We start from the raw sequence: 19,123 nt of genomic DNA on the forward strand, positions 1-19,123 counted from the left end.
GTAGATTGTCTCCTACTTTGACCTCTGTTTACCTCCTGTAGATTGTCTCCTACTTTGACCTCTGTTTACCTCCTGTAGATTGTCTCCTACTTTGACCTCTGTTTACTTCCTGTAGGTTGTCTCCTACTTTGACCTCTTTTTTTACCTCCTGTAGATTGGCTCCTACTTTGATCTCTGTTTACCTCCTGTAGATTGTCTCCTACTTTGACCCCTGTCTGTCTCCTGTAGATTGTCTCCTACTTTGACCTCTGTTTACCTCCTGTAGATTGTCTCCTACTTTGACCTCTGTTTACCTCCTGTAGATTGTCTCCTACTTTGACCTCTGTTTACTTCCTGTAGGTTGTCTCCTACTTTGACCTCTTTTTTTACCTCCTGTAGATTGTCTCCTACTTTGATCTCTGTTTACCTCCTGTAGATTGTCTCCTACTTTGACCTCTGTTTATCTCCTGTAGATTGTCTCCTACTTTGACCTCTGTTTATCTCCTGTAGATTGGCTCCTACTTTGGCAGCGTGCTCCAGACGGTGGATGTTGACCAGGACTCCTACACAGACATCCTGCTGGTGGGAGCTCCTATGTTCATGGGCCCAGAGAGGGAGGAACAGGGACAGGTGTACGTCTACAAACTCAATGAGGTGTGTGGTGTACTGTGTGTATAGTTGACCTGATTCATCACTCAATCAATCAGTCAAATGTATTTATAAAGCCCTTCTTACATCAGCTGATAACTCAAAGTGTTGTACAGAAACCCAGCCTAAAACCCCAAACAGCAAGCAATGCAGGTGTAGAAGCACGGTGGCTAGGAAAAACTCCCTAAAAAGGCCAGAACCTAGGAAGAAACCTAGAGAGAAACCAGGCTATGAGGGGTGGCCAGTCCTCTTCTGGCTGTGCCGGGTGGAGATTATAACAGTACATGGCCAAGATGTTCAAATGTTCATAGATGACCAGCAGGGTCAAATAATAATAATCACAGTAGTTGTCGAGGGTGCAACAGGTCAGCACCTCAGGAGTAAATGTTAGTTGGCTTTTCATAGCTGATCATTGAGAGTATCTCTAATCTCCTGCCGTCTCTAGACAGTTGAAAACAGCAGGTCTGGGACAGGTAGTAAATAATGTTCAAACAGTCATATAATGAATGTAACTATCTATCTGTTACTCAACATCTCTCTATCCCCCCTCTCTGTCTCTCCATCTCCCTCCCTTCCTACCTAGAAGGGCCTGTTTGAGCACCAGACCACGCTGAAGCCAGACAACCAGACGTGTTGTACCTCGGCCCACTCCAACGGTTGCACCATCGTCAACACCAACGGCCCGTGTGGCGCCCGCTTCGGCACCGCCATCGCAGAGGTCAGTGACCTAGACCTGGACGGGAACCGGGACGTGGCCATCGGGGCGCCACTGGAGAACGACCACAAAGGGGCAGTCTACGTCTACCATGGAGCCAAGAAGACCATCAAGGAAAAATATGTGCAGGTAAAGAAAGACAAGACCATGTGTTCTCGGACTATTCTACAGTAAGATTACAGTAAGATTACAGTAAATTACAGTAAGATTACAATATTACAGTATTAAGAGTATACAGTAAAAGTGAGAGTCGTTAATGTTAGCCTTCTGAATGTGTGTGCTGGTGTGGTTTCAGCGTATCCCAGGCCCTGGAGACGGGGTGAAGACTAAGTTTTTTGGCCAGTCGATCCACGGAGTCATGGATCTGAACGGAGACGGAATTATAGACATTACCATCGGAGGGCTGGGAGGGGCTTCTCTGTTCTGGTGAGTGTTTAGTGCCTCGGCGTTCAGTATCAAACACACGCATGCACCCACACACACATTCACGCACACACACACACTCCACTTCAACTATTAGTAATAGCAGTAACCTCAAATATCATCTCACAAAACTGTATTATTATAACATTATCACATCTATCAAAGACTGTCACTTTGGTTTATACAGCTGTGTCCCTTTCAGGATTTGAACCAACAACACCTTCCTCTCCTTGTTCAAACCCCTGTTCCTCCTCTTCTCTCATGGAGCCTGTACTGTCCTGTCCTCTCTTTCTCTTCTCTTCTGGAGTTGAGCCAACATTTCATACCACAGGGACCCCAGCCAGGGATCCGCCCACTCAGTTTCAGCTGGAACAGGCCTAGCTGACCAAGGCCGAGCAGGGCTATGTGGAAAAACTCCAACTCCCAGGAGGCAAAGCTCTTAAAACATGATTTGGCAGCCCTTCCTCCTGGGCTCTTGATTTAATCCATTTTAGAATAAGGCTGTAATGTAACAAAATATGGATCAATTCAAGGGGTCTGAATACTTTCCGAATGCACTGTATAACTTGGCTATGGATCCTTTTGTAGAGCCGCCATGGCCGTCGACGTGGTTTATAGAGGGCTTGCACACATCTTTACATTATAAATGAATAAGGTGCTTTTAATTCGATTTTCAGGTTTACTGTATAAAGAACTATAGCTATATCATTTTGGCTTCTCCTCTTTATATTTTTGTAAAAAAAAAATGGTTTCATTCACAGTTCATTGATTATTGTAACAGTTTCATATGCCAGTTACAAGTTTATGAATTTCTGTTGTTTGTCATCCAGGTCCAAGGATGTTGCTGAGCTTTATGCCAACATGACCTTTGACCCAAACAAGATCAACCTACAGCAGCCCTCTGAAGACTGTGTGCTGGGTGAGAGAGCCACCGTGTGTGTGAAGACCAGGGTCTGCTTTAGCTACAGTGTCAAGTCTGAGAAGGACCACACTAACTTGGGAACAGGTGAGAGTCTGATAAACACACTTCCAGTATGTTTGAACGTTTACAGTGTAAACACTTCAATTAAATGCAATGATTGTAACTGACTCTGGATAAGAGCATCTACTAAAGGAGTAAAATATCAACTGTAAACCAGACAGTCTTTTCTCCAGGATTTCTGGAAAACCTGGGAATTATGGGAAACTTACCAGATTTGGTGTTTGTTGTGTTTCAGCCATTAAGTACAACCTGACTCTGGACTCTCTGAGGGCAAAGTCGAGGGCAGCGTTTGTCAACCCTGACGAGAAGAGTGAGAGGAAGGTCCAGGTCACCGCCAACATCATAGACGCTCTGTGTCTGGAACATTCCTTTGCCATGAAGGCAAGTAAATCATTCCTCAATCAGCCTGGTCAACATGGAAAGAGGAAGAGAGGAGGGTGAGATAGAGAGGGGGCGGAGAGAGAGAGGAAGAAAGAGAGCGAGAGACAAGACAGACAGAGAGAGAGAGACATGAGAAGCATAGAGAGGCAGAGAGAGGCAGAGAGAAAGAGAGAGAGAGCGAGCGAGAGAACGGCCCCATAGAAAAACTCTGTCTCTTACATACTAGTAGAACACAGTTGAATGTGTTACTGGCCCCAGAGTTTGAACCGGAGAGGGGATATGGGTTTCATTTTGATGATGATTGCATCAGAGAAAGCCTGGCCCCAGATTGGTTTGTGCTGTATAGCCAACTCTTATGTTTGGCATGACAATGACCATAGGAGTTGATAGGCAAAACAGCATAAAGCCTGGGACCAGGCTAAATAGCTATTAGTATCTCAGTAGACTGGCCAGTGAATGTATTGGATGGACGTACAGTAGGAGGCCAAGTTGCTCTGGTATTGATTCATGGTAGGAAAGCTCTAAACATGAAAGTGGAGACAGATCTCCTTCCCTTGATCTAAGGAAAAGCATCTCCAATAAAACAACCCCTTTCCCAAAAGGCCCATTACTGTAGATACAAGTATTCGGCTTAAAGGAGGCCTAGAAATCGATTCACATTACATTGATTGTTTTGTAGCAAATAGAAGTACAATATAAGGTTTTATTGAGGATGCAAATGGAAAGAACAGAGGTATAATAAAACAGAAGACTTTGACTGTAATGGGAACCAGAACCAGAGAGAATGCACGACAATGACTGGTTAACCACCCCCAGTACTTCTGAGAAAGGGAGGGAGAGAGAGAGAGAGGGGGGACTTGTTAACCACCCCCAGTACCTCTGAGATAGGGAGAGAGAGAGAGAGAGAGAGAGAGACAGAGAGAGAGAGACAGAGAGAGAGAGAGAGAGAGAGAGAGACAGAGAGAGAGAGAGAGAGAGAGAGAGAGAGAGAGAGAGACAGAGAGAGAGAGAGACAGAGAGAGGGAGACAGAGAGAGAGCGAGAGAGAGACAGAGAGAGAGAGACAGAGAGAGAGAGAGAGAGAGAGAGACAGAGAGAGAGAGAGAGAGAGACAGAGAGAGAGAGACACAGAGAGAGCGAGAGAGAGACAGAGAGAGAGAGAGAGAGAGAGAGAGAGAGAGAGAGAGAGAGACAGAGAGAGAGAGAGAGAGAGAGAGAGAGAGAGAAGAGAGACAGAGAGAGAGAGAGAGAGAGAGAGAGAGAGAGAGAGAGAGAGACAGAGAGAGAGAGACAGAGAGAGAGAGAGAGAGAGAGAGAGAGAGAGAGAGAGAGAGAGACAGAGAGAGAGAGAGAGACAGAGAGAGAGAGAGAGAGAGAGACAGAGAGAGAGAGAGAGACAGAGAGAGAGAGAGAGTGAGAGAGACAGAGAGAGAGAGAGAGAGAGAGAGAGACAGAGAGAGACAGAGAGAGAGAGAGACAGAGAGAGAGAGAGAGAGACAGAGAGAGAGAGAGACAGAGAGAGAGAGAGAGAGAGAGAGAGAGAGACAGAGAGAGAGAGAGAGAGAGAGAGAGAGAGAGAGAGAGAGAGAGACAGAGAGAGACAGAGAGAGAGAGACAGAGAGAGAGAGAGAGAGAGAGAGAGACAGAGAGAGACAGAGAGAGAGAGAGAGAGAGAGAGAGAGAGAGCTGGTGTACGGTTGGGGGCGATATCCCCTAGCGATCTGGTACACCATGTGGCCAGACAGATGCTGTCCATCCCAACTGGAACATAGATGCTTTCTGCTGTCTGATAGAGACACACATAACCCACATTGTCCTCCCGGGAGGAGAACTAACTGACATGCAGCCCTCATAATCCAGAGGGACTACTGATAACAGTACGGGTGTATATACAGTTGAAGTCGGAAGTTTACATACACTTAGGATGGAGTCATTAAAACTCGTTTTTCAACCACTCCACAAATTTCTTGTAACAAACTATAGTTTTTGGCAAGTTAGGACATCTACTTTGTGCATGACACAAGTCATTTTTACAACAATTGTTTACAGACAGATTATTTCACTTATAATTCACTGTATCGCAATTCCAGTGGGTCAGAAGTTTACATACACTAAGTTGACTGTCCCTTTAAACAGCTTGGAAAATTCCAGAAAATTATGTCATGGCTTTAGAAGCTTCTGATAGGCTAATTGACATAATTTGAGTCAATTGGAGGTGTACCTGTGGATGTATTTCAAGACCTTCAAACTCAGTGCCTCTTTGCTTGACATCATGGGAAATTCAAAACAATTCAGGCCCAAAAAATTGTAGACCTCCACAAGTCTGGCTCCTCCTTTATCCTGAAGGTACCATGTTCATCTGTACAAACAATAGTATGCATGTATAAACACCATGGGACCACGCAGCCGTCATACCGCTCAGGAAGAAGACGCGGTCTGTCTCCTAGAGATGAACGTACTTTGGTGCGAAAAGTGCAAATCAATCCCAGAACAACAGCAAAGTACCTTCTGAAGATGCTGGAGAAAACGGGTACAAAAGTATCAATATCCACAGTAAAATGAGTCCTACATCGACATAACCTGAAAGGCCGCTCAGCGAGGAAGAAGCTACTGCTCCAAAACCTTGATAAAAAAAGCAAGACTATGGTTTGCAGCTGCACATGTGGACAAATATAGTACTTTTTGGAGAAATGTCCTCTTGTCTGATGAAACAAAAATAGAACTGTTTGGCCATAATGACCATCGTTACGTTTGGAAGCTTGCAAGCCGAAGAACACCATCCCAACCGTGATGCACAGGGGTGGCAGCATCATTTTGTGGGGGGTGATTTGCTGCAGGAGGGACTGATGCACTTCACAAAATAAATGGCATCCTGAGGAAGGAAAATTATGTGAATATACTGAAGCAATATCTCAAGACATCATTAAAGCTTGGTCGCAAATGGGTCTTCCAAATGGACAATGACCCCAAGCATACTTCCAAAGTTGTGGCAAAATGGCTTAAGGACATTGGAGTGGCCATCACAAAGCACTGACCTCAATCCTTGTGGGCAGAACTGAAAAGGTGTGTGCGAGCAAGGAGGCCTACAAACCTGACTCAGTTACACCAGCTCTGTCAGATGGAATGGGCCAAAATTCACCCAACTTATTGTGGGAAGCTTGTGGAAGGCTACCCGAAACATTTGACGCAAGTTAAACAATTTAAAGGCAATGCTTCCAAATACTATTTGAGTGTATGTAAACTTCTGACCCACTGGGAATGTGATGAAAGAAATACAAGTTGAAATAAATAATTCTCTCTACTATTATTCTGACATTTCACATTCTTAAAATAAAGTGGTGATCCTAACTGACCTAAGACAGGGAATTTTTACTAGGATTAAATGTCAGGAATTGTGAAAAACTGAGTTTAAATGTATTTGTGTATGTAAACTTCCGACTTCAACTGTACATGTGTATCGTTGTGTATTGTCAAAAACTGCTGCACTGTTGGAGCTAGGAACACAAACATTTTGTGACACGGCATACAGAAGCCTACAGTACATAACAGTTGCGGTCAGTGCCGTTTAAGATGAGGGAGGACAGAACATTTTTCATGAGCATAGCCTTATTTCTATGACAACATATTGGATGACTGTCATTCATATTTCATTCCCCCAGTTCAATGTAACAGTGATACGTGTAGGCTGCTACATGATACTCAATTTTCCCTCTACCCATCATGAGGTTGCTACAACCTAGCCTATGAATGAAAGTTTACGACGTAGGTGCACACAGGTCAAGAGACAAATGAGGTGACAGACAGTGTCATTCAATAGCGCTTTGCACACTCTTGCCTGCATCTAGCTGATATAGGGTGTAAACATTAGTCCAACAGTTGCAAACAAGAGTTTCTATTGGACAAATTCACGTATGTTTATCCCCGTTTTGTTCCGTTTGCTTCAGTTCAAGAAACGTTTTTCATCAGAACTGGCGGAATGAATACACCCCTGATCAAGCTGAAGTAACGTCATAGACAGTATATCTAAAATAACTAACTTGTTAGTAAACTTGCTACAATCATGCAATAACTTTAGTGTACAGTCAGTAAGCAGTTACACTGGTGGGCCCTGGTGGCAATAAATTAGTAATACCAAAAGTTTACATTGACTTGGAAGACTTCCAGTGTTGTGTTGGAAAGTCATAGCCAGCTAGCTAACATAGCATCACCCTGTTTGAGCAGGGTGTTTCAGTAGGCTAAACTAATTGAATGTTAAATCTTTGACACGGGAGAAGGAAGTCATTTGGAATGGGAATAATATATATCAGATCACATCCTCCTTGCAGGATAAGCCTTTTCCAAACTTTTCAAGATGAACGTTACTCTTTTCTGTTGTAGTCTCGATCTACTTCATGCATAATTAATGAACTTACAAATCATTAATGAATTAGAAAGAGTGCGAATTTGGTTTAGGCTATAAAACATATAGGAATTTAAAATTCCTCCAACACTACCTTTCCACAAGAATTCTCTGAACATTTACACCATAAGAGCACAATATGTGAGAGGCGTAATAGGCAGTCCTATCCAGGCCTGTTTGATACAGCTAAGTACTGTAAATAAAACTGAAAGGGAAAAATAATGACAAACTCTCTATATTTCTCTCTTGCTTCGCCTTCATGTTGGAACAAATTAATTTGTTCAAAAGTGTTCAACTATTGTCTCTCTCTCTCTTTGAGCCATCTACTCATCACATTTTATACACTGCAGTGCCAGCTAGCTGTATCTTATGCTTTCAGTACTAGATTCATTCTCTAATCCTTTGATTGGGTGGACAACATTTCATGCTGCATCAGTTCATGCTGCAAGAGCTCTGATAGGCTGGAACACGTCCTCCGGAAGTTGTCGTAATTACTGTGTAAGTCTATGGAAGGGTGTGAGAACCATGAGCGTCCTAGGTTTTGTATTGAAGTCAATGTACCCAGAGGAGGATGGAAACTAGCTGTCATCCGGGTACACCATGGTGCTACCCTACAGAGTGCTGTTGAGGCAACGGCAGACCTTAAATGCGAAACAATGTGTTTTAATCAGTTATTTGGTGATATGATTATATTTTGGGTAGTTTAATCTAAAAGGATAACTTGTTTTACAATTGTTTTACAATTTTTATTTTTATTAAATTCACTGAGGAAGATGGTCCTCCCCTTCCTCCTCTGAGGAGCCTCCACTTGTACATAAGATTAGAAATACTAACGTTTGATAAAAATGCTTTTTTTTAAACGATACAGTACTCTGTCTGTTAGAAAAAGATGGTCCTCCCCTTCCTCCTCTGAGGAGCCTCCACTGGTACATAAGATGAGAAATACTAACGTTTGATAAAAATGTTTTTTTTTAAACGATACAGTACTCTGTCTGTTAGAAAAAGCTTGTTTGAGTACAGCTAAGAGTGTGCAGTAGATGTTCATATATACACTGTTCATATAATGATATGATCTCCTCAGGCTAATCTGGACTTCAGAGACCCCATCATGATCTCCCTCGAGTTTGGTCTGGCTGAGGACACAGGCCCCGTCCTGGATGGAGACTTACCAACGTCACTCAACAAAACGGTAAAATGATTTAACACACACACACACACACACACACACACACACACACACACACACACACACACACACACACACACACACACACACACACACACACACACACACACACACACACACACACCAGTAACTTTTGGCTTTCCATGAATTTTGTATACCTTGGCTTGCTTCCCTCTTTAGCCACTACAGGCCCTACTTGGCTAACAATACGTGTGTGCATATGCACACATCTGATTTTCTTACCTTACTTTAAACCTCAGCTATCATATATTGCAACAGTGAATAGGTGCTGTGTGAGCAGAGTCAGTAATCAGAACTTTGCACACTCATACAGTCTGGCTCCTTCCAGCGCTGTAGAGGGTGAATATTCTCTCCAACGGCTGTCCTCCATCCATCACTAGTTCCTATCAGAGGCTCTAAAACACTGACAGACTGTTATCCAGTTCCAATGGTGCAGCTCCCACACACATAGTTTTAATGAGTTCTTTGGCAGAGGGACAGAGGGAGACAAAACATGTGGCTGGATGTTAACACTGTGGTAGAACAGGATGTTAACACTGTGGTAGAACAGGATGTTAACACTGTGGTAGAACAGGATGTTAACACTGTGGTAGAACAGGATGTTAACACCGTGGTAGAACAGGATGTTAACACTGTGGTAGAACAGGATGTTAACACCGTGGTAGAACAGGATGTTAACACTGTGGTAGAACAGGATGTTAACACTGTGGTAGAACAGGATGTTAACACCGTGGTAGAACAGGATGTTAACACTGTGGTAGAACAGGATGTTAACACTGTGGTAGAACAGGATGTTAACACTGTGGTAGAACAGGATGTTAACACCGTGGTAGAACAGGATGTTAACACTGTGGTAGAACAGGATGTTAACACCGTGGTAGAACAGGATGTTAAAACCGTGGTAGAACAGGATGTTAACACTGTGGTAGAACCGGATGTTAACACCGTGGTAGAACAGGATGTTAACACCGTGGAAGAACAGGATGTTAACACTGTGGTAGAACAGGATGTTAACACCGTGGTAGAACAGGATGTTAACACTGTGGTAGAACAGGATGTTAACACTGTGGTAGAACAGGATGTTAACACCGTGGTAGAACAGGATGTTAACACTGTGGAAGAACAGGATGTTAACACTGTGGTAGAACAGGATCATAACACTGTGGTAGAACAGGATGTTAACACTGTGGTAGAACAGGATGTTAACACTGTGGTAGAACAGGATGTTAACACTGTGGAAGAACAGGATCATAACACTGTGGTAGAACAGGATGTTAACACCGTGGTAGAACAGGATGTTAACACTGTGGTAGAACAGGATGTTAACACTGTGGTAGAACAGGATGTTAACACCGTGGTAGAACAGGATGTTAACACTGTGGTAGAACAGGATGTTAACACCGTGGTAGAACAGGATGTTAACACTGTGGTAGAACAGGATGTTAACACAGTGGTAGAACAGGATGATAACACAGTGGTAGAACAGGATGTTAACACTGTGGAAGAACAGGATCATAACACTGTGGTAGAACAGGATGTTAACACCGTGGTAGAACAGGATGTTAACACTGTGGTAGAACAGGATGTTAACACTGTGGTAGAACAGGATGTTAACACTGTGGAAGAACAGGATCATAACACTGTGGTAGAACAGGATGTTAACACCGTGGTAGAACAGGATGTTAACACTGTGGTAGAACAGGATGTTAACACTGTGGTAGAACAGGATGTTAACACCGTGGTAGAACAGGATGTTAACACTGTGGTAGAACAGGATGTTAACACCGTGGTAGAACAGGATGTTAACACTGTGGTAGAACAGGATGTTAACACAGTGGTAGAACAGGATGATAACACAGTTTTAAGAAAATACCTTAAAGAAAGTAAGAGATAAGAATAACAATAATTAAAGAGCAGCAGTAAATAACAGTAGCGAGGCTATATACAGGAGGTACCGGTACAGAGTGAATGTGCTGGGGCACCGGTGTTGAGGTAATTGAAGTAATGTGTAAATGTAGGTACATGCAAGCAGTTTTCGACTGCTTCATTGATAGAACTGTCTTGTACATGGTCTATTCCATACTGCTTGTAACCATGCACACGTCATTCAGATTCCTTTGGTGGACTGTGGGAGCGATGACAAGTGCATAGCTGACCTATCCCTGAAGGCTGTGCCAAGTATACAAAGGTATTGTCACAAAGATTGTATTCTTTCAATCCATCTAACTGTCACGATTTTATGGCAGTTGCGTGGTAGTTCATTAATAGGTATGTTGCCCTTGTATTGTACTTTAGCGCCCTCTTGTGTTGGTCCAGATGAAGTGTCACAGCATTACAGTAAAATCTGCCCTGCTACAGTAATAACATTACAGTAAAATCTGCCCTTCAACAGTAGTAGAATTACAGTAAAACCTGCCCTGCTACAGTAATAACTTTCCTATTCTTTCCAGTCTTGTGATCAAAGCCAACAAAGAAAAGTTCCATGTGCTCATTACCATTAGAAACAGTCAAGACAATGCCTACAATACCAAAGTCATGCTCAGCTTTACTGAAAACATAAACTACGTCAAAGTCAAGGTGAGATCCTTCCCTACGTTTGTAGAGCTGTTGTGGAGCTTTGATTTACATTGATTTCTTGGATGTTGGGAATCAGTACGTCAGTATGAGTTTTGACATTTACATTTACATTTAAGTCATTTAGCAGATGCTCTTATCCAGAGCGACTTACAATGACATTATATGTGATTTCAACTGTTTACTCTGCAGGCCAATGACAAAGTCTGCAGTCTGAATAATACCAAAGTTGAGTGTGCTGTGGGATATCCATTCCTCAAAAGCAATGTAGAGGTAAGACAATTCTTGCAATCACACGCATCTAACCTCATACCATAAGACTCACTATGTACTTCATGTTTCATTTTGTGATGAATAGGCCACTGATCAGTTTTGCTTGTTCTCCCTCCAGGAGGTGTTTGAGATCCTGTTTGAAGTCAACCCTGCACACGTCTGGAAAGAGATTCAGATCAACGTAACTGCAACCAGGTACAGTAAGCCATGGTGTTCATTCATTTGATTTATTTAGCCAGGATAGTCCACACAGTAACAATGGCTAGTGTTTTCCGGGGAGTCCCGAGTTCCATGCTAAATCTCAACTATTTAAAATAAATGAGTGAGCCAAGAAGAAATATTGAAAAGTCAAAATTCTAATGCAATGACTTTTCTCATTTTTACAGTGACAGTGAGGAATTGAAGACCACCCTCCATGACAACTCTGTGAGAATCTCCATCCCTGTGAAGTACGAGGCTGGACTCAGATTCACTGCGTGAGTACAGACAGCAGCAGCTACAACACGTACAGGACATTTTTAGTTCCATAAAAAATACAGGTACAGTATCAGAGTATGACCTTTTTTCAAATCTTTCCATCTCCTTTCTCATCTTTCCATATTCTGTCTCATCTTTCCATCTCCTGTCTCATCTTTCCATATCCTGTCTCATCTTTCCATCTTCTGTCTCATCTTTCCATCTCCTGTCTCATCTTTCCATCTCCTCTCATCTTTCCATATCCTGTCTCATCTTTCCATATCCTGTCTCATCTTTCCATATCCTGTCTCATCTATCCATCTCCTGTCTCATCTTTCCATATCCTGTCTCATCTTTCCATCTTCTCTCATCTTTCCATATCCTGTCTCATCTTTCCATCTCCTCTCATCTTTCCATATCCTGTCTCATCTTTCCATATCCTGTCTCATCTATCCATCTCCTGTCTCATCTATCCATCTCCTGTCTCATCTTTCCATCTCCTCTCATCTTTCCATATCCTGTCTCATCTTTCCATCTCCTCTCATCTTTCCATCTCCTCTCATCTTTCCATCTCCTGTCTCATCTTTCCATCTCCTCTCATCTTTCCATATCCTGTCTCATCTTTCCATACCATGTCTCATCTTTCCATATCCTGTCTCATCTTTCCATCTCCTCTCATCTTTCCATATCCTGTCTCATCTTTCCATACCATGTCTCATCTTTCCATATCCTGTCTCATCTTTCCATCTCCTCTCATCCTTCCATCTCCTGTCTCATCTTTCCATCTCCTCTCATCTTTCCATCTCCTTACTAATTTTTCCATCTCCTGTCTCATCCCTCATCTCTCCATCCATCATCCCTCTATCTCTCAGTGACAGGCATATGAAGGAGGACCACATCATAGTGAAAGAGGGAGAGCAGTACCCCAGCATCTTCAACCACACCAGTGTGATAGGAGAAGAGGTCAAGATCATCTATACGGTAAGACCTACATATTGTAGACCGTAGTAATACCTGCTTAGATAAGGCCAGGGGATAAGAACAATTCAATTAAATGTATTTATAAAGCCCTTTATACATCAGCAGATGTCACAAAGTTATTATACGGAAACCCAGCCTAAAACCCCAAACAGCAAGCTATGCAGATGTAGAAGCATGGTGGCTAGGAAAAACTCCCTAGAAAGGCAGGAACCTAGGAAGAAACCTAGAGAGGAACCAGGCTCTGACGGGTGGCCAGTGCTCTTCTGGCTGTACTGGGTAGAGAGGGACCAGGCTCTGAGAGGTGTCCAGTCCTCTTCTGGCTGTACTGGGTAGAGAGGGACCAGGCTCTGAGGGGTGGCCAGTGCTCTTCTGGCTGTACTGGGTAGAGAGGGACCAGGCTCTAAGGGGTGTCCAGTCCTCTTCTGGCTGTACTGGGTAGAGAGGGACCAGGCTCTGAGGGGTGACCAGTGCTCTTCTGGCTGTACTGGGTAGAGAGGGACTAGGCTCTGAGGGGTGGCCAGTCCTCTTCTGGCTGTACTGGGTAGAGAGGGACCAGGCTCTGAGGGGCTGACCAGTGATCTTCTGGCTGTACTGGGTAGAGAGGGACCAGGCTCTGAGGGGTGGCCAGTCCTCTTCTGGCTGTACTGGGTAGAGAGGAACTAGGCTCTGAGGGGTGGCCAGTCCTCTTCTGGCTGTACTGTGTAGAGAGGAACTAGGTTCTGAGGGCTGGCTGGTGGAGAGGGTAAGAGTACATGGCTATTAAGGCTAGATCGTTCTTCAAGATGTTCAAACGTTCATAGATGACCAGCAGGGTCAAATAATAATCACAGTGGTTGTAGAGAATGCAACAGGTCAGCACCTCAGGAGTAAATGTCAGTTGGCTCACTACCGCACCTGACAGCAGGTGTGGTAGAGAGAGAGAGAGGGTTGAAACAGCAGGTCCGGGATAAGGTAGCAGGTCCGGTGAACAGGTCAGGTTTCCATAGCCACAGGCAGAACAGCAGAAACTGGATCAGCAGCATGACCAGGGGACGAGGACAACCAGGAGTCGTCAGGCCAGGTAGTCCTGAGGCCTGGTCCAAGGGAAGAGAGAGAGTTAGGAGAATTAGAGGGAGCACACTGAAGATCACACAGGACACCAGATAAGACACGAGAAATTCACCAGATAGGACAGACTGACCCTAGCCCCCAAAACATAGTTTATTGCAGCATAGATATTGGAGACTGAGCCGGGGGGGTCGGGGGACACTGTGGCCCTGCCCGAGAATACTCCTGGACAAGGCCAACCAGGTAGGATATAACCAGACCCACTTTGCCAAATCACAGCCCCCACACCACTAGAGGGATATCAACAGACCACCAACTTACTACCCAGAGACAAGGCGGAGTTTAGCCCACGAAGATCTCACCCATAATGTCAGTGACTCAACACATTCAAGTTGAGAATAGCAACAAAAAAAAGCCTGGCAAGATGTGATTCACCCCTCCTAGGGAAAGCATGGGAGAGCACTAGCAAGCCAGTGGCTCAGTCCCCGTAATAGAGCCCCACAGTGGAGGCATCATAATACCCATAAAACCTAGAGGTCAAACAGGGAAATGGTTCCAATCATTTTTTCCACCATACATTTTTCCCATAGGGGATTTTAGAAACACTTAAAATAAGTGCTGTGTTTCATACTGTGGTACTCTATTGGGTCAGAGGCAGAGAATCACAGTATAAAGAAGGGAGCTGGCATATTACCTCAATTACCTCGACTAACCGGTTCCCCCGCACATTGACTCTGTACCAGTACCCCCGGTATATAGTCTCTCTATTGTTATTTTACTGCTGCTCTTTAATTACTTGTTCCTTTTATTTATTATTCTTATTCATATTTTTTAAACTGAATTGTTGGTTAGGGGCTTGTAAGTAAGCATTTCACTGTAAGGTCTACACCTGTTGTATTCGGCGCATGTGATTAATACAATTTGATTTGAAAACATTTTCCGCCATCACACTTCCTTATGTCTGAAACACAGGCTTCCAGGGTAGGCAATTTTGAGGCTTCACCATGTTTTATCGAAATGTACAGCTGTGTGTCGTCTGCATAGCAGGTAAAGTCACCAAGAGGTAGAATATATAGTGAAAACAATAGTGGTCCTAAAACGGAACCTTGAGGAACACCGAAACTCACCATTGATTTGTCAGAAGACGAACCATCCACAAAGATGAACTAATATCTTACCGACAGATGAGATCTAAAACAGGCAAGACCTTGTCTGTGTAGACCAGCCTTTCTTCAAGTATGGGTCGCGACCCAAAGTGGGACCTGTTAATGGTGGGTCGCGACGTGTCAGTGTAAATGTTTAATTATTTAATCAATTACTGGAATTGGTTTGGCCATGTGCATCTGCGCTCTCTATTCAGTGCACTTTCTGTTTCTGTTAAATAAGGGAGTAATAACTAACTGTCATAGTAGTAGATGTGAGTTTCTCTTTCAAACAATCCCCTGGCCTTGTACACAGCTAATAGCTAACATTTGCCAAAGCAAGCTAGCTACTGATAGCGCAAACCTAGTAACAGTACAGATTAAGAAATATGAACAATTATCAGGCCTACTGTACATCTTACTGTTGAAATGATCAGGCCTACTGTACATCTTACTGTAGAAATGATCAGGCCTACTGTACATCTTACTGTTGAAATTATTGTTGAAAACGAGTCTAGGTTGGAACTGTTGCTGTTAAAATACAACTATAATTGTCATTCTTACCTGGAATAAACTGATTGAAGCAAGATGCTTTTTGAGGCAAACACACTTACACAGTTCTGGGTTGTTAATCTACAGCAGGAAGCGGTCTCCTGCCTGACTGAGAAAGCAGTAGATGTTCTGGTCCAGTTTGGCACCACATACCTATGCGAGTCAGGGTTCTCAACTCTGACACTTATAAAACAAGTACAGAAACAGTTTCAAGGCTGAGCATGACCTCAGTGTTACACTGTCAACAGAGCCCAGAATAGACCTGCTCTCATTAGGACTGTGTGTATATGTGTTTTCTGGTCTACATCTGTGTGATGTGATCAATCAGTTTATTCCAGTTCAGAATAAAACATATTTATTGTATTTTAACAGACAGTTCCAACCTAGACTTTCTTTCAACAATAATTTCTACAGTAAGATGCACAGCAGGCCTGATCATTTCTACAGTAAGATGTACAGCAGGCCTGATCATTTCTACAGTAAGATGTACAGCAGGCCTGATCATTTCTACAGTAAGATGTATAGCAGGCCTGATCATTTCTACAGTAAGATGTACAGCAGGCCTGATCATTTCTACAGTAAGATGTACAGTAGGCCTGATCATTTCTACAGTAAGATGTACAGCAGGCCTGATCATTTCTACAGTAAGATGTACAGCAGGCCTGATCATTTCTACAGTAAGATGTACAGTAGGCCTGATCATTTCTACAGTAAGATGTACAGCAGGCCTGATCATTTCTACAGTAAGATGTACAGCAGGCCTGATCATTTCTACAGTAAGATGTACAGTAGGCCTGATCATTTCTACAGTAAGATGTACAGCAGGCCTGATCATTTCTACAGTAAGATGTACAGCAGGCCTGATCATTTCTACAGTAAGATGTATAGCAGGCCTGATCATTTCTACAGTAAGATGTACAGCAGGCCTGATCATTTCTACAGTAAGATGTACAGTAGGCCTGATCATTTCTACAGTAAGATGTACAGCAGGCCTGATCATTTCGACAGTAAGATGTACAGCAGGCCTGATCATTTTTCTCCTGTACTGTTACTTAGGGTTGCACGATCAACACGCCTGTGTGTTCTGTTATACATCTATGTGATGTGATCAATCTGTTTATTCCAGGTAAGAATTAAATGATTTATTGTATTTTAACAGCAGTTCCAACCTAGACAGATATGTCAGAGTGCTTTTAATGGGGGAAAATAAACATTAATATATATTTATATGGATATTTAATTTAATTGTTATTTGTTTTTGTCTATATTGCATTCGTTTTAGGAATAAGGGCAATGAAATGTACCAATATTTATGTGTAGTTTTTCTAAGCTTGGGTCCCAGGAAAACACAGAATTTCTCATCTGGGTCCAGGCTGAAAAAGTTTAAGAACCGCTGGTATAGACCAATTTGGGTTTCCAATCTTTCCAAAAGAATGTGGTGATCGATGGTGTCAAAAGTGGCACTAAGTTCTAGGGGCACAAGGACCAACCCAGAGCCTCAGTCTAACACCATTAAAAGGTCATTTGCCACCTTCATAAGTGCGGTCTCAGTACTACGAGGGAGTCTAAAACCAGACTGGAGCGTTTTGTATACATTATTGTCTTCAGGAAGGCAGTGAGTTGCTGCACAAAAACTTTTACAAAACAAACAATAATAGTAGAGGAATGGGAGATTCAATATAGGCCAATAGTAAAACAAAACATCCAGGTCAAGGTTCGGCTTTTTCAGGAGAGGCTTTATTACTGCCGCGTTTAGTGAGTTTGGTACACATTCAGAGGATAGGGAGCCATTTATGTTCAACATTGGAGGGCCAAGTACAGGAAGTAGCTCTTTCAGTAGTTTAGCTGGAATAGGGTCCAGTAGCCAGCTGGAAGGTTTAGAGGCCATGACTATTTTCATGAATGTGACGAGAGATACAGGATACAAAAACTTTGAGTTTTTGCAGTTCTGTGCAGACTCAGGAAAACTGAGTTTTGGTGAAATATGCATACTCAAAGAATTTGCTTTCTAATTATCATGAACGATCGAAGAAGTTAATGAATTCATCACTGCTGAACTGAAGGCCATCCTCACTTGGGGAATGCTTATTTTTAGTTAGCTTTGCGACTGTATCAAAAATAAATGTTTGATTATTTTTACTCTCCTCAATCAGGTTGGAAAAGTAGGCTGATTCAGCAGCAGTGAGGGCTGTGGACTTCTCCATGTGAATATTGAAGTTACCAAAAATGACTACGAGGTCCAATAGGAATTCAGGGAACTCTGTATACAGCCCAGGAGGACTGTAACAGTAGCTATAAAAAGTGACTGAGTAGGCTGCAATTAACTCATTATATACCCAAAGTAAGACACTTATTCTAAGTTGCCAAGCTCAAAAAAAACAACATGTGGTCACATTTTGATTGAAAGAACTGTGACTTCCTGTCTCTCGCTCTGGTCTCTAGGTTAAAAAGGATGTGAATATGGAGACTCCTCCTCTAAAGCTGAGGGTGATGTACCCGTACCTATCACCTAGAGAGAACACCCTGCTATACCTGACACATGTCACCTCCTCACAGGTAAGGCTTCTCTACTGTGTACTGTACCATAGAGATAGACAGTGTACCAGTATCCCCTGCACATGGTTCAGTACCAGTCATCAGACAATCACACGGTGAAGTCAAACACTCTGTAGAACTGTGGTGGTGTGGATCAAGTTGATCCAAATGTGATTGATTGATAATTGATTGATGGACCTTTTTTCTCTCCCACAGGATGTGAGATGTCACATCAGGGACCTGATTAACCCTTTAAAGATCAACAACAACAACACGCACACCATCAATCCTAAAAAAGAGACCCTCAGTGTCTTCCTGGTGGTGAGTCAGCACTACTGTGTGTGAGTGTGGGTGTGAGTGTGAGTAATGAGTGTGAGTATGAGTGTGTGTGTGTACGTGAGTGTGTGTCACAGTGTGTGTACTCTCCTTTGCAGGGCTGTAAGGACCACCCGTGTAAGTCCTTTATCTGCTCCATCCCTCACGTCAACAACAGCCAGGTCAATGTTACCTTCAGGGTGTGGAAGCCCACCTTTATCAAAGTGAGTACAGTGAAGTGTCACTTGTTCATTCATTGTTTTTGATTGATTGATTGATACATTTATTAACTGACAAATGTATTGGTATATTGAGTGATGAATTGAATTGCTCTTCGCTCCACAGGCAGAGTTCTCCAGCCTTCACATGATTGTTAATGCCACTCTGGAGAACCTGAACACTGATCTCTTCGTGTTGAGTGCCACCAATTACGCCAGAGATGTGAGTGCAATTACCTATTCATTTTCATGTGATCCGCTGCACTTACACAGGCAACACAATTTTGATCTTCTGCC

At 43.1% G+C, this 19,123-nt stretch overlaps 1 protein-coding gene across 2 annotated transcripts in view; it reads left to right on the forward strand.

Annotated features, from left to right (window-relative positions):
• LOC115125479 (integrin alpha-1-like) overlaps positions 1-19,123 on the forward strand; it is a 111,791-nt gene that overhangs the window by 89,622 nt on the left and 3,046 nt on the right. Inside the window, exons 13-28 of one of the 2 annotated variants that reach the window (XM_065007553.1) lie at positions 490-633; positions 1,214-1,471; positions 1,638-1,768; positions 2,596-2,771; positions 2,983-3,128; positions 8,608-8,715; positions 10,845-10,921; positions 11,184-11,310; positions 11,500-11,580; positions 11,699-11,775; positions 11,967-12,056; positions 12,909-13,017; positions 18,201-18,314; positions 18,510-18,614; positions 18,728-18,832; positions 18,954-19,049. In XM_065007553.1, the coding sequence (XP_064863625.1) occupies positions 490-633; positions 1,214-1,471; positions 1,638-1,768; positions 2,596-2,771; positions 2,983-3,128; positions 8,608-8,715; positions 10,845-10,921; positions 11,184-11,310; positions 11,500-11,580; positions 11,699-11,775; positions 11,967-12,056; positions 12,909-13,017; positions 18,201-18,314; positions 18,510-18,614; positions 18,728-18,832; positions 18,954-19,049 (1,944 nt within the window). Of the gene's footprint in view, positions 1-489; positions 634-1,210; positions 1,472-1,637; positions 1,769-2,595; positions 2,772-2,982; positions 3,129-8,607; positions 8,716-10,844; positions 10,922-11,183; positions 11,311-11,499; positions 11,581-11,698; positions 11,776-11,966; positions 12,057-12,908; positions 13,018-18,200; positions 18,315-18,509; positions 18,615-18,727; positions 18,833-18,953; positions 19,050-19,123 lie in introns of both variants that reach the window. The other variant, XM_065007552.1, reaches the window with a different exon arrangement.

This window comes from Oncorhynchus nerka, linkage group LG22 (assembly GCF_034236695.1).
Source record: "Oncorhynchus nerka isolate Pitt River linkage group LG22, Oner_Uvic_2.0, whole genome shotgun sequence".
Taxonomy (NCBI): Eukaryota; Metazoa; Chordata; class Actinopteri; order Salmoniformes; family Salmonidae; genus Oncorhynchus; species Oncorhynchus nerka.